This window comes from Seriola aureovittata, chromosome 7, assembly GCF_021018895.1.
Source record: "Seriola aureovittata isolate HTS-2021-v1 ecotype China chromosome 7, ASM2101889v1, whole genome shotgun sequence".
Lineage (NCBI taxonomy): Eukaryota > Metazoa > Chordata > Actinopteri > Carangiformes > Carangidae > Seriola > Seriola aureovittata.
The window spans coordinates 13,092,768-13,107,783 of record NC_079370.1 but is presented as its reverse complement, the minus strand read 5'-3'; the positions used below and the strand labels follow the sequence as shown (position 1 = coordinate 13,107,783).

The following is a 15,016-nucleotide window of genomic DNA, read 5'->3' as shown; positions in this document are numbered from 1 at the left end:
TATAGTTGTTTACTTGAGTGTGAAATTAAGCCTCTCCTCTGGAGCGCAATGAATCCCACCATTATTAATAGATGTTAATTATATTAACATTGTATGAAATTCATAGTGTTTTTTCCATATATTTTTCTCCCTTAAAAAACTGCATTACCCACAAACCATCACGATGACGTAGCAACCACAGACGTCAAGATGGTGCTTGAAAGTACTATGGTCTGGTAAGGATTTAGAAATACGTTTAAATTTAAAACTAAGAAGGCTAACTTTATTCAGAGTAAGTTGTTACTTGATGGACTAAGTTTACATCTTTTGATGTCGTTTGTCTGGAACATTCATGCAGGTTTACTTGTTATATTTTGGATGCAAGATGCCCAAGCTATTCCCTGAGTCACCTAGCTAACGTTAGCCAAAAGGAGCTTCGAGTACACAGCTAACCAACAGCTTTTTAGTCAGGTTACGGCCATTTAACAAGTTATGTCTTCACTAACGCTTATCAATGTAGCGTTGTTTCCTAGCGTTTGTGGATCTCAAATGTAAAATCCAAATTGAGCCTCAAATTGAATAATGCCGTTGTTTAACGCGTTAGCATTAGCTAGCTAGCAAAACCTACTGTCATTGTCAAAACATGTAACTGCTTTCCAGAGGGGTCTATTGTTGCCTTTAATTGAGCAGCCTAACAAACCAAGCTAACATGTTATTCAGTTGTATTGTTATAGTTATCACACTGACAGGAGCCGTCTTTAAATTGAGGATGCATTCAGGGAGAGTACACAACATGAAAGACCTGTTTGAATAAAAAATATTACAATTTTTATAAGGTAGCAGTTTGCTGCAGGGCTATCATGGGTTTTATTTTGTTATTGTGTTCGTTAGGGCTGCTTCAATTATTTTAATCATTGTTTAAGTCACAGATTGTTGTTTTCATTGATCGATTGATGAAATGGCTATAAATGCACATCATAGTTTCCTAAAGCTCAAAGTGACGCCTTAATATTGATTGATTTGTCCACTATTCTCAACTGCGATGTACATGTACTGTAAGTGTATTGTCATGTGGATATTGGTATAACAACCAATATTTATACAATCTGTGTAGTTTACATTGTTTGAACCAGTAATTACAACACTACTACAGAACTACTTGCAGATGGGTTAAATGCAGAGGTTTAATTTCCTGTGTGTGTAAAACATACCTGGATAATAAAAAATTCTTCTTCCTAACATGACTGTTCATTTTTCTTAGTGTGGATAACAGTGAGTACATGCGAAATGGAGACTTTCTGCCAACCAGGCTGCAGGCTCAGCAGGATGCAGTTAATATTGTTTGTCACTCCAAGACCCGCAGCAACCCTGAAAACAACGTGGGCCTCATCACCATGGCAAAGTAAGAGGCAATGTGTTTTGAATTTATGTAGTAACTTTTAAAATATAGTAATTTAATAACAAAAGTGTTACGTCTCTGTGCAGCAACTGTGAGGTGCTGACCACACTGACTCCTGACACGGGGAGAATACTGTCCAAGCTGCATGCTGTGCAGCCTCGTGGAAACATCAGCTTCTGCACCGGCATCAGGGTGGCACATGTGAGTTTGTGATTTTCATTAGTGATAAAGTACAGTGCGCTCCTGCCTCTCCTACGGGACACCAATAGACGAGCTGAAAAAGAATGAACTTTTAGGAACATTTGAATAAGCATTTATCTAAAACTAGGGCAAACTTTAGTTGCTTGCTGTCTCTCATGACAGAGTATGAACACAGGGCAACTGGTTTGAGATTCAAAAAGGGGATTTGACATTATAGGCTTTTTCATAGCAGACACTTCACTTCTCATTGCAGGAAAAGCACAGTAACAAGTAACATTCAGTTATGTCTCAGTTAGCCATTCCAGTGACCCTACTTACAGAACTGGAGCTCGCTCACCTAAATATAATGCAGCCTTCATTAATGTTATTTTCTTTCCTGTTCCTGCTATGACATGGAAAATGTCTGTGGTGAAAAAGATCTTACTCTTTTAATTGACACATAAATGCACTTTGTCAATTGATATGGACTTACTTTTTTTAAATATGCTATGTCTCTCTCTGTAGTTGGCATTGAAGCACAGACAGGGCAAAAACCACAAGATGCGCATTATTGCATTCGTTGGTAGCCCAGTGGAGGACAACGAAAAAGAAGTGAGTGTGTTTTGCCTGTTACTAGTTATCATGTATTACTGGGGAAGAGATTTTCAACAATATCAGACTATAAAGATTTTTTTTGATGTGATGGTAGACAGTAATTATAATAAATAGTTACAGAATGCATTTTGAACACTGCTGTATGTATACACCAATGCAATAAGTCTGCTCCCTGGGTTACATAAAGATGTGACAAACTCAGCAGAAAAGGTTAATATCTATTAAGAAGTTAAACACAATTTACGACTAGTATGTTTTTTCCTGCAAATTATACCATTACATTATCAGTGGAAATGTGCAGACAGCAGAGGCCTCCTCTCAAAAGAGGATTAAATTGACATAATAAAGGTAACATTGGTGAATAATGTGATTCCTTAGTAATGCTTCTTCATGAATCAGGCACTTATTCATCTGCATAGTGACAGTGTACTAATATATCTGTCAGGTCCCTAATATAAAATGTTGTGTCATGTGTTTGTGACAGCTGAAATATTTTTCTTTTCCTGTAGCTGGTCAAAATGGCAAAGCGACTGAAGAAAGAAAAAGTCAATGTGGATGTCATTAACTTTGGAGAAGAGGTATTTTTTTTAATCAAGCAGCCACTTGAATATCTGATGTGCCCTTGTCACCGCTCTATGTCGTCTTCTGGTCCACATGCCCACCCTCAGTCTTTGTCTCCTCTGCAGGAGATGAACACAGAGAAGCTGACAGCCTTCATCAACACACTGAATGGCAAAGAGGGAGCAGGCTCCCACCTGGTCACAGTACCTCCAGGCCCCAGTCTAGCTGATGCCCTGCTGTCTTCACCCATCCTGGCTGGAGAGGGAGGTGCAGTTTTGGGCCTGGGTGCCAGTGACTTTGAGTTTGGAGTAGATCCCAGTGCAGACCCAGAGCTGGCCTTGGTAAGAGAGTCGAGGATAAAATATAATGGTTCATTGTAGTATGTATAGTTCACTGAAATGAAAAACTACCCTCAAAACCATTATTTATCTTTTGGAATTTCTTTTTATATTCATTGTAATATTTTTGTTACAGCATATTCTGTGGTGTCATGCTTTGTGCTTTATTGCCAGTATTTGTAGTTACGTCTGCCTGTCATTTGGATTTGATGTTTTTCCAGCCATTTTACTATACAGTTGAAATAAGATCAAATTTTTTTTCATGGATAACTTGGAGAGAACCCATGTTTGATCAGTTTCATACATTTTTTTTTTATTGTTTTCTTCCTTTCTCTCCCTCTTCTTGCAAGGCTCTGCGTGTGTCTATGGAGGAGCAGAGACAACGACAGGAAGATGAAGCTCGCAGAGCTGCTGTTGCATCTGCTGCTGAAGCTGGCATTTCCTCCCCTGCTGCAGATGGTGGGGAAAATGTCCACCAACTCGATTTGCCCATCTCCTTTCCGTATTGCAGACAGATGGATTGTAGCTTTCAGCACAAGTGTGTTCACACGACATATTTTTCTTTCTCTTTCAGAGTCTGAGGATGCCCTGTTGAAGATGTCTGTTCCACATACAGACTCCTCCACACCTGCTTTACCAGACTTCAGCCGCATGACAGAGGATGAACAGATTGCTTATGCTCTGCAGATGTCCATGCAGGGACCAGGAGCAGGTTAAACATAAATTAGACTTTTCTAAATTTCCCCCACGAGAGAATTAATAACCTATAATACAAGATGGGATACAGTAAACATCAGATCAACATTATAAAATACAAGCAAAATTCATCTACAGTAGCATCTTCATTCTTTTTTTTCTTTTTTTTTTTTATAAATGAGAAATTAAATTTTTTAAAGTCTAAAAAATCAGTTTCTGCAGCTAACTGAACAGTCATCTCTTTATTCCAGTTATAATAGGCCCATTTTATACCTTGTTATCATTGACACGCTTCTAGAGGAAGCAGATAAACCTGTTTTCAACTCAGAAGTGTTTTGTATGCATTTTACTTGTACCATTTGTATTATTAAATCACAAATAACTCTCCACTTTTTACACACTTTTGAACCACAATGGCAAAGTGATGGTTTTAGATTTTTCTGCTAATTTATTAAAATCAAAAACTGAAAACTCTGTGCAAAAAGTGAAGGGGTCTGAATACCTTCTGATGCCACTGTATGTACCTTTTTATTAGGTATGATTGATTGTAGTAGTATGCATATGGCTCAGTTGTATTTGCACAATTTATTATGCCAGGTGAAGGATTTTGAGCCTGGAAAACATTCCCACATACCCTATGTTTTAGTCTTCGATCCATGTTTACTTAGTATCCTATATCTAAGTAATGCAACATGAGAGTTCAATTGTGGTATAACTCTTGTCACTACCTACTTTTGCAATGCTATAAGTTTTTGGGAATAGAGATTCAGACATTAGATGTAGTCAAAAGGCTGTGCTTTAATCACCTAGTGTTTTTAACTGTTGAATGTGTGTGATTTTTGCAGCACCACTCTATCCAGGAACATATGGACCAGGTTACGAATTAGCACACTTGTCTGCCAACCCCATTTTTTCTGCTCAATCAACATTTCTGTTTGATTTTTCCTGCAGAGTTTGGTGCTGAGGACATGGACACTGGAGCTGACATGGACTCCAGTGAGGCAAAGGTAAACACAAGTCTTTACTGGTAGTCATTTGTCATTTTGATAGGACTGAGAAGTGCTTTGTAAAGATGAGCTACAACATATCTGTGTCTAGGATGAAGAGGACTACGATGTAATGCAGGATCCAGAGTTCCTTCAGAGCGTCCTAGAAAACCTTCCTGGAGTCGACCCCAACAATGAGGCCATCCGTAACGCCATGGGCTCTCTGTCTTCCCAGACAGGCTCTAAACCTGACGCCAAGAAGGATGAGGAGAAAAAGAAATAAACATTCAAAGAGGAGCTGAATATATGATAAATAAAAAAGACCTGAGAATTGCACTGCATGTGTTATTCAGAGTTACTGTATTACTCTCCTCAATACAGGAAATGTTTTGTTCACCTTTGTTTATGTAGCTGTGTAAACTGTAAACAACTTTTGCCTTTTTTTCAACTTTAGGTTAAAGGACTATTCTGATTTCAGTTATTTTGTGTCAAGCACATATGCTTTCTTTTGAACCTTTTGTAATATAACTACTCATCAACATGGGCAGAATACAACCCTTAATAAATTTACAGAATACAAGGTGGTACTAAGTCTGAGTCTTGAAATTTATTTAGTTGTGATAGCTGCAGTAGTTAATCTCTACCTTCCCTCTCGTCTTATAATAATTATTAATGTTGCGTTTAAACTTACATACTATATAACTAGTACTACACAGTTAATGTCATATTCATGACCCAGGTAAAAAGCCTTTTTTATGATCTCTTTCAATGTTCTTTGTTAAACAACACTAATATAAGATATACAATGAATATAAATACATTTGGAAAGATGCATATGGACAAAACTTTACACTTAAATAACAGTCGTTTTCATAGCTTTCTTATTATGAGGATAGGGGACAGTATCAGTGTTTACAGTAATGTAACGTTTAAATGCAGGCAACAGTAAATTTGTTTTTATGTAGTACTTCTCTTGCAGAATATTCAGATTGACAAAAATATTTTTATGATGTAATATACAAAACCAAAAACGTATATTATGAGAACAGAGTTTGGGCAAGAAATTATTTTAAAAATTGCATAAATCTTTCCAGATTGATTTTTTTTTTGTATTTTTCAGGGATACAGTTTCGAGGATAACATTTTTAATTTAATTCATTTAGTTTTGTAAACAACACTAAACTGGAAATGTGAACATCTGGGAGGCTCTTGGGAAGTCGCTGTCGCATGATTAGGTGACGGAAAACTTATGCGTCCGAGAGGCAAGTCAGGAACCAACTGTAACCTAGCAGGTAACTAAAATGAAATACAAGCGTGAACTTATGTTCACCTTGCGCACACATAACATGTATTACACATAATGTATTAGGGCCACATAAGCTGAGTGTTTGACCGAGCTAAATATAGTTTTTAACTTCTTGAGTAAAGTTGGCCCGTTGACGTTAGCGAGACCAGCTAGCAGGTGAAAGCTAAACTGTAGCTAGCTGTTAGCAGAAGCTCCCACTTGTTGCAGCATGACAGTTGAGCCTGACGTGTTACACGGCTACTCTGTCCAACTGTTTTTACTCCCTCAAACATGTTTGTTTTTATCAAGAAAGTTTGGAGCAGAGTAACATCACCACGTACTTTTTTTGCCTTGACCTAACATATCGGAGCCTCCTGTAAGAAGAGCTGTTCTCGTTTCAGACTTAAAGTTTAAACTTTCGTAGCTCAACGTGTCGTGGTAAAATGCATGTTGAATTATTGTGATTACATTCACCTTTTGCCTCGATAGGTTTCGAGCCTTGTGCTGGCAATGGGGGACATGAAGACCCCAGACTTTGATGATTTGCTGGCAGCTTTTGATATCCCTGACATTGATGCTAAAGAAGCCATCCAGTCAAGTCCAGAGGAGCAACGGGATGAGGTGGGGACTGTTGGAGATGGGAGAGGGAGTGGGTCTCCGTCATGTTTTCCCTGCTCTCCTGCCTCACACAGTGACCGACCTGTGGTCAGTGTTATTGTGAAGAACACAGTGCGGTCTGAGTCTGTGGAGGAGGAGGAGAAGTCTGCCAGGAATAAAACAGACAATCCTTCAAGTAGTGGCTTAGCTCCTCAGGTTCAGGTCAAGTTGGGTGACCTAACCTCACAGCTCAATCCCGAACTGCCTGCTGATGCTGCTGTGGAGCCCCAGATTGCTAATGGCTTTGAGGGATCTGTCCCCAGCGATCAGGGAATGTGCAACACAGAGCCATGGTCCCTGCATTCACCGTTGAGGTCGACACTGAATGATAAAGAGGCTGAAAGCGATAAAACAGCTGAGGTTGGATCAATCCAGCATACGACTGATGTCATGAACAGTTTGAAGCCTCTCCTTTTTCCAGAGTCTCCGACTACTGCTCATCCTAACTTCTCAACTACTCCTTCTCCGCACTCTGTCAGCCCTCACCTTTCTCCACACTCCCCTCAGAAAGAAGAAGCTTTTTTCCTTGGTAATTCATCATCCTCCTCTTTACCACAAAACGGGAGTATTAAAGCTGGAATTAAGCATGTTATGCACTCAGAAGATGAAGACTCAGAGCCAGATTTAGGAAGTCCGCTGGTTATCCAAGAGAGCCCAGAATCTCTAATGTCCTCCCCTCCCAAATTTAAACTACGGTCTGAGCTGCTTCGGTCTCCTGAAACCACCTCTTGTGACATTTCTCATCCTCCTCATCTGTCCTTTTCTCTGGTATCTGCAAAACCTAAACCCCTTCTTGAGGATGAGGGGCAACCTACCACCCCCCATTCTCCCTCTGAAGCTCCTCAGCCGCAGAGCTCCGAGAGCTGCCTCCCCTCTGTCAGCACAGGCTCTGCATCAGTCCAAGAGGAGAAATATCCAGAGCATGTGATTGATGAGCGGGACTCACCTGAGAGCCCACCGCCCAGTGAGACAGGTTTTTTTGTCCCCAATGGAAGCAGCAGCCCCGATGTGGCCAAAACACCAGGTCTTGCAATGAACCACAAGGACTTTTGTCACAAAGAGGAACTCATGGAAAGCGAGCCTAGTAAAGAGGACAGGCCAAGTGATACAGAGGAGCTTAGTGAAAAGACGACTGGAGATGGGGATAACTTAAATGGGGAGACAAGTGGTGTTGGCACATCATCTGTGGTGCCGGCACATGTGTCTGCTAGTGCTGCAGAGACAGATTCATCTCCATTGCGTCCCCTCAAAGTTAAAATCAAAATGTCTAGAGGAAGCATCACAACTGTGACTGGGGTGGCACCTAAAAGAAATGCAAGAGCCACTTCCAGTGCCGTTGATAGTTCAAAACCTTCACTACAACGTCACAACACAAAATCCAAGAGGGAATTGCCACAGCAATCTCAGTTGCCTGCAGTATCGATGCTCCAGGATGCTTGTGCTGCAACACCAGAAGGTGCCAGTACAGTTAAACAGAAAACTGCAGTGAACACCAAACCTAAAGTTTCCCCCACAGCTGTCAGCATCACAAAAACCGCAGCCCTGCCCTCTGTCTCTTCCCCCAAAGTCAGCCCAGGTGGGATCAACCTGCGCAGCCTGGGCCAGAAGACTCTCAACAGTGGGACACTTCCCGCACCTTCACCTCTGCTGCCTCAAATTGGCAGCAGACCAGCATCCATAGTCAACAGCACTGGGGCAATCATATCCAAGACTCAGACCAACCTGGTAGAAGCTTTCAACAAAATCCTCAACAACAAGAACCTGCTGCCCAGTTACAAACCAGACCTGAGTGCACCTCTTCCTGTAGAGTGGGGCATTCCTCTGCCTGCACAGGTAAGCTGTCATTGTGTGTAGCAGTATATTGATAATCGATAATTGTTTCAGTAATTTTTAAAAAATGCCAAACATTCACAAATTCCAGCTGCTCAGATGTGAGGATTTTCTGCTTGTCTTTGTCATATATGATAGTTAACTGAATTTTTTTTGGGTTTCGGACTGTTGGTCAGACAAAACAAGCAATTTGAATATTTCACATTGGAAATTTTCACTATTTTTTTTTTATATTTTAAAGACAAAACGACAAATTGATTGTATTTTAATTGGTAATGAAAAAGGATCGTTAGTTGCAGCCCTAAATGTGTAAACTGCAACTAGGGACCTCTACCACGAACCCACCACAGATTATCAGGTTGATCTAGCTGTTTTGCTTTGCATAATAAGGTTAGCCTGATAATCATAAGCAGCTGAGTTGTATCTAAGATAGAAATCAATGTGGTTTTTATTTGTGTAAATAGAAATTTGCAGGTAGAGGATCTATGCTGCCTAACTAATCTGATATCACATCATGAACAGGAAGTCATGGGTCAGATTTCTGACATTGTGACATGTAATGTTCCTGCTAGGCTGAATTCCTTCAACAATAGAACGTAATTGATAAGGTTTATTGGTCTTGCTAATCATCACTTCATGATAAGTTCACAACATTGTTTTACATTTCTCTAGTTTATATTAATTAATCAGTATCTAATGGCATGAATGTTTGCTCCCCTGCAGGGTTACCGCTGTTTGGAGTGTGGTGATGCTTTTGCACTGGAGCAGAGTTTGGCGCGACACTATGATAGACGCTCATTGAGGATTGAAGTGACGTGTAACCACTGTGCCAAACGCTTGGCCTTCTTCAACAAGTGTAGCCTGCTTTTGCACGCCAGGGAGCACAAGGAGAGGGGCCTGATCATGCAGTGTTCACACCTGGTCATGAAACCTGTACCTGTGGAGCAGATGATCGGCCAGCAGGAACCCAAGGCAACTGGTTAGTGAGAATTCTTGTGTATGATTATATATATTATGTGTGCTCTTACCATCTCTCCGGTCATCCTCTTCAACTGTCTGCCATTATCCTCTTTAGGGTCGGTCACCCCAAACCCATCACCCCAGTCACATCAAGCAGTACCTAACAAGAAAGCAGAAGAAGTGCAGTACCTCAGTAATAAATGTCCTGAGTGTCTGGCTCAGTTTAGCAGCAAAGAAGAGGTGGCTGAACACTTTCAAGAAATCAAACCAGCACACCCAACAGTAAGTCTTGTGTGTCTGTTTGAGGAAAAAAAGAGCAAGAATTTTCCTTTGTTTTCTCATGATATCCAAAATGAGCTCTAACTTAATTCCTTCCTTTGGCCCCTACCTTTTATCTCTGTTGTCCCCCAGCCATGTACAGACTGTTCTCCTCCCATGCTCCTGCCCAACAGCTGCAGTGCAGCAGCTCATCAACGCATCCACCAAAGCCTTCCACCACATGTGTGCCCAGAATGTGGGGGCACAGCCAAGCAGCCACAATTTCAAACACATCTGGACAAGACCTGTTTGCACTTTGCCCGCCGCATAGGATACAGGTGCAACATCTCCCCACACTGCAATCAGACTGCAGTATATAGTGCTGGCTTTGTCATACACATAATGTTTCTCTCCTTTATCTGTCTTTTAACATATCTCTTTCTGTAGATGTTCCAGTTGCCTGGTAGTGTTTGGAGGGCTGAATTCTGTGAAGTCTCATATTCAGCAGGCTCATTGTGATATGTTCCACAAATGCCCCAGCTGCCCCATGGCTTTCAAATCTGCCCCCAGCATACAGAACCATGTGGCTGCCCAACATCCAACAGTCACTATAGGACAAACAATGTACTGCATGCACTTAAAGACACACACAGATACAGATTTGAAGCTGCATCTTTTCATGTGAAAATAAAATTCTCTCCTATTCCTTTGCAGGCTGATCTATAAATGTGTCATGTGTGACACTGTTTTTACCCACAAGCCCCTGTTGAATGTCCACTTTGACACTCATTTAACCAATCAAAAGGTGCATGTCTTTAAATGCCCTGAGTGCACCAAGCTGTTTTCTCAGAGGAATTCCCTACTGGAGCATTTCAAGGTATATCTATGTTAATGTACTTGGTCTAAATACCTAATTAAGTGTTTAGACAAGAAAATGTCAGTCTTACAATTGATGCACTATTTTTTTTACCCTGTTCCCTCTGTTCTTCAGGCCCACAAGACTTCCATGTTAAAACAAGAGTTGCCTTCACCTCCAGCTGTTTCCTCTCGTCCACGGCCTTCAGTGAAGTTGGAGAACTCAGATGGGGACGAGTGGATGGATAAAGACAAAGAAGAGAAAGTGAAGACAGAGAGGACAAAGACCCCCTCAGGGTGGAAGTGCGCGCCTTGCCACGTACGCTACACAGACCGCGAAGACTACATTACCCATATGGCTGAACAGCATAGCAAGGTAATTTGAATGAATTCATTTTGTTTTCAGATGCATCTGTAAATTGTTTCATGTATTCATAAACGTGTATGTGCTCGTGTTGTGTAGATTCTGAAGAAGTTTCCTTGTAACAAATGTGAGAGCTCCTTCACCACGACTTCCAGTCTGCGACGTCACATCAGAGACAAACACAAAGTCATGAACCGTAGCTTCCGCTGCCAGTGAGTATACCACATACTGCATGAAACCAAAACAGATTGCTCCTTTACCTCCTACATAATTCTACCACGGGTCAGTCAGACACACTTAAATCTGATATTCACATTGTGTAAATTTGTGTGTGCACTTATGTAGGTTTTGTGCTGAGGGTAAGAAAACGTTCAGCAGCAGAGCGATGTTGGAGAGGCATGTTCAGCTGAGACACAACATGGAAACTGTGAGCAAGGACACACTGATGGTAAGCCTCCCTTGTATTTATTTATTTTTAGAAAAGTCAGACTTGAAGAGCTTTTTTACTAAGATGTGACTAACAGCAATTATCTTCATTTCCTCTGGTATAACAGGGAGGCGGAGATGAGGCTGATTGTTCCTCAGAACAGGACAGTGGTTTGGGGGCTCGTCAGAGACGCAAAGGAACTGTGAAGATGGAGCACGATGATGAGTCCACAGATGGGATGAGTCCTGTGAAGAAGTTGCGGTCGTCTTCCTCTGTACCTGCTCCATACTTGCTTCCTGACTCTGGGTTTCGCTGTGCCCCCTGCGGCTTCACCACAGACGACCAGACATCATTCCTGGAGCACATCAGCCAGCATAGACGAGGAGGGACAGAGGGTGGTGGTCTGCAGTGTCTACAGTGCGGCGCCTGCTTCACGTCCACCTCCTCCCTATCTCGCCATCGCTTCATCACCCACAAAGTGAGAGATGCATTCACTGACAACCAGCAAGCCCTCAGCATGCACCCAGCACCGTCCCCTGGTAATAGAAGGAATCATGATGATAAGAGTTCTCTGGATTGTTCTGCACCAGCATCACCCTCCGTTCAACCCTCCATAGCTCAGGGGAAGGAAGAGGAGGGCACACTGGCCTGTAAGGTATGCGGTAAACATTTTGAAAAGGCAACAGATCTGAATACACACTTCAGAACTCACGGTATGGCTTTTATCAGCGCAAGAAACGCAGGAAAAACTACCTAAGATGGCAGACACAAGGAGAAGATCAATGTCGGTAAGTGATATAATTGCAAGTGCCTTTTTTAAGTGTTGGTTAGTACATCTATGCACTAATGTAACCAAAGATTGCTAGAACAGTTTTTATGTGAATAGATTGTAAAACAATCAGATGTGATTCTCACAAGGGGAGAGCGGCCTTAACCTTCTGACGTTCAGGATCTAATGCTGCATTTCTGTGTTCGGTAATAATACTAATGAGATCAGAGCTACTTCCTGGTCAGTGGACAGTAAGTCTGACTGGTTCACTGCTGTGACCACATTCACATGATTATGTGCCAGTAGAGAACTGTGAATGTTTTAACCAAATCCTACTGTGATTGTGACAGCTGTTTCAGTGAATGTTGATAGACAGCGATGGAATGTGTCTTGTTTTTTATTTTTTAAATACTTTCATCCTACTGAGGAGATTGTTGAATGCCAACCCTGGTGTTTTTCTGTAAAGTTATGTTTTTTATGTTGTTTTGTCTGTTTATTTTTTTGTTTGTTTTTTTACATATTTTTGGCTGGACCGCAACAGCAGGGTGTTTACAGCCTGCAATGTTGCCAACTTAGTGTACTTAGTGCAGGTGACAGAGAGTGGGTGAGAAGCAAACCGATATAAAAGGCTGAAAAGGACTAAAACTCGGCAGAATGTAAATAGTCTATGACACGGTCCAGCCGCATACTGGGTTTTGACATGATCTTGTTAGAGAATCATTGTGTTTGTTTAGAATATGTTAGCTCACCTACTATCAAGTGTGTATACTTTTAACTCATTGCCAGCCATGTTCTAGAGCATACAACAACAATATAAATTGCGTGCCAACTTTAAAGGCAGCCACCGGCTTCCATACATTTTAGTGTGTTTATGAGATATGTAAGATAGGTAATCAATTACCTCTATATACTAACACAAAGACGGTATTTTGTACTATAAAGCCTGTAACTTTTGAAGATACCAACTTAATGAGTCCCACTCAGACCTCTGAAACTTTTTATTAGCTTCAGCTGGACTTAAGAATATATTTTTGCACAGAACAAGGTCTGTAGATTTTTTCCCTATTAACTCTCATTGAAATCATGTTAAAAAGGGATCTCTTCACTGCCTGTACAGACAGGAGGAATAATTACAGTGACCAGTAACTCTTGCGATGCACATTAAATGTAAAGTATTTCTGTATTGTTTTTGAGACACTTGAAAAACTGTTGCTATTAAATATTTACTGTTATTTTCTCAATAAGTTAAAAGTCCCTGCACGTTGTTTATCCATATCATACTGAAATTAATTTGGACCAATAACTTTCTGGAAGACAAGAATTGAATGTAAAAGTTTTCACTATAATTTGGAAAATGGTCAGCAACAATCTCATGTGTACACACTTTGTAGTTATTGGTACAACTTTCAAAGCCATTGAAATTAACATTTAATACCTTTTTAAATGGAATGTACTGTATTTACATCAGATTAACTGATTTATTCCTTCTCTGTGAGCAGCAAGAGATGGAATCCTGTATTATGGCTTCTTGGTATGCAGCATATGTTTGTCTAAATCTTGCTTCATGAAATTACTGTAAACAAAAGATCAGTGTGTATGTGATTATGTCTGTTCCTTATGCTTTCCTAAAAACATGAGGAGATGTTGAACTTTGTATTTGATGAGGATTTCTTAAGTCTTCGGCACTGCTAAAAAAGAAAAAAATGACTTAAGCTGTGGTAAAGGAGCTGAATGTAATCAGATGTTCCAGCTTTGCTCAGCACAGATCAGGTTGCGTTATGGATGAACAGGTGTCAACAAAACCGTTGCAGGACACAAATGGCCTGAGAGGAGAAACAAGTGTTGTAGAGATACTGTATTAAGTTGTGGGTGCTTAAAAGATTTTGAGTGTTGTGTTTTGATTTAATATTTTTGTTAAGTGGCACCTTTTAGCTGTTTATGTCATGTCTTACAAGCTGCTGGTTCACTGAGATGTCTCATACCACAGAATCCATAGACTTAGCTAATATCCATGCATCAATGTCATTGAGTTTAAAAAAAGCAAAGAACTATTCCTTTAATGTGCTGTTGTCACCAGTGACCTGTGTGCTTTTGTGTTTACTTTCTCAGGAGATTATCCCATGCTTTAACACACATTGTCCTATTTAACTTTTCAGTTTTTGCATTGACAAGACAATTTTTAACCAAATGTTTAAAAAAAAAAAAAGATGAATTAAAAATGGACACGTCCTCCATTTAAGTTGTTTTGTCTCTAACTACCATTTCAACAGCAACTTAAGTATATTAATAATCTTTATTGATTTGAATCATTTGTCATCCTCCATTTTGTCACCACAATGTCAACTAGCACAGACCTCCCCCGAGGCCAATGTCAAACAACATACACCAAACTTTAGAGAAGAAACATTCAAAATCATAGTAAATCATCCAGATCTGTCCCCAAATTTTATTGATTCTTACCTGGTCCATTCCCCATGCCTCCACCAAATTTGGTGCAACACGGATCAGTACTTATTGTGTACTCCTGCAGACTCACAGACAAACCAACAAACGGACACAGGTGAAACCAAAACCTCTTTGGCAGAAGTAAATGTCCAAATTGTTATTTTTTAAGACATCCCATATAGACGACATCAGACTTACAAACATTAAATATTCCTCTTAATTCTATTAAAATATACTTTCTCATAAATATATATATATATATATATGGAAGAATATTTAAAAATGACCCTGATAAATAGTAATAATAAAGAATCCTAACACATCTTACCAGCTCATTTGATTATGTTGTGTTTTGTACACTCCAAGGCTCACACATAAATGATCACAAACGAGATGAACTTGCAGAATGTCA

At 40.3% G+C, this 15,016-nt stretch overlaps 2 protein-coding genes across 2 annotated transcripts; both read left to right on the top strand.

Annotated features, from left to right (window-relative positions):
• Positions 1–115: 115 nt before the first annotated feature.
• On the top strand, positions 116–5,338 carry LOC130172510 (26S proteasome non-ATPase regulatory subunit 4-like). The gene is made up of 10 exons (XM_056381290.1): positions 116–215; positions 1,241–1,381; positions 1,465–1,579; positions 2,084–2,170; positions 2,683–2,751; positions 2,860–3,075; positions 3,423–3,531; positions 3,647–3,784; positions 4,720–4,775; positions 4,867–5,338. Exons 1-10 carry the CDS (start codon positions 190–192, stop codon positions 5,035–5,037), a joined length of 1,128 nt encoding a protein of 375 aa, XP_056237265.1. The 5' UTR covers positions 116–189; the 3' UTR covers positions 5,038–5,338.
• Positions 5,339–5,994: 656 nt separating this feature from the next.
• On the top strand, positions 5,995–14,393 carry znf687a (zinc finger protein 687a). The gene is made up of 11 exons (XM_056381276.1): positions 5,995–6,046; positions 6,529–8,529; positions 9,250–9,505; positions 9,602–9,768; positions 9,898–10,082; positions 10,192–10,368; positions 10,459–10,621; positions 10,736–10,975; positions 11,063–11,175; positions 11,309–11,411; positions 11,518–14,393. The coding sequence occupies exons 2-11, from the start codon at positions 6,550–6,552 to the stop codon at positions 12,145–12,147; spliced, it is 4,014 nt and encodes a 1,337-aa protein (XP_056237251.1). The 5' UTR covers positions 5,995–6,046; positions 6,529–6,549; the 3' UTR covers positions 12,148–14,393.
• The last annotated feature ends 623 nt before the right edge of the window (positions 14,394–15,016 follow it).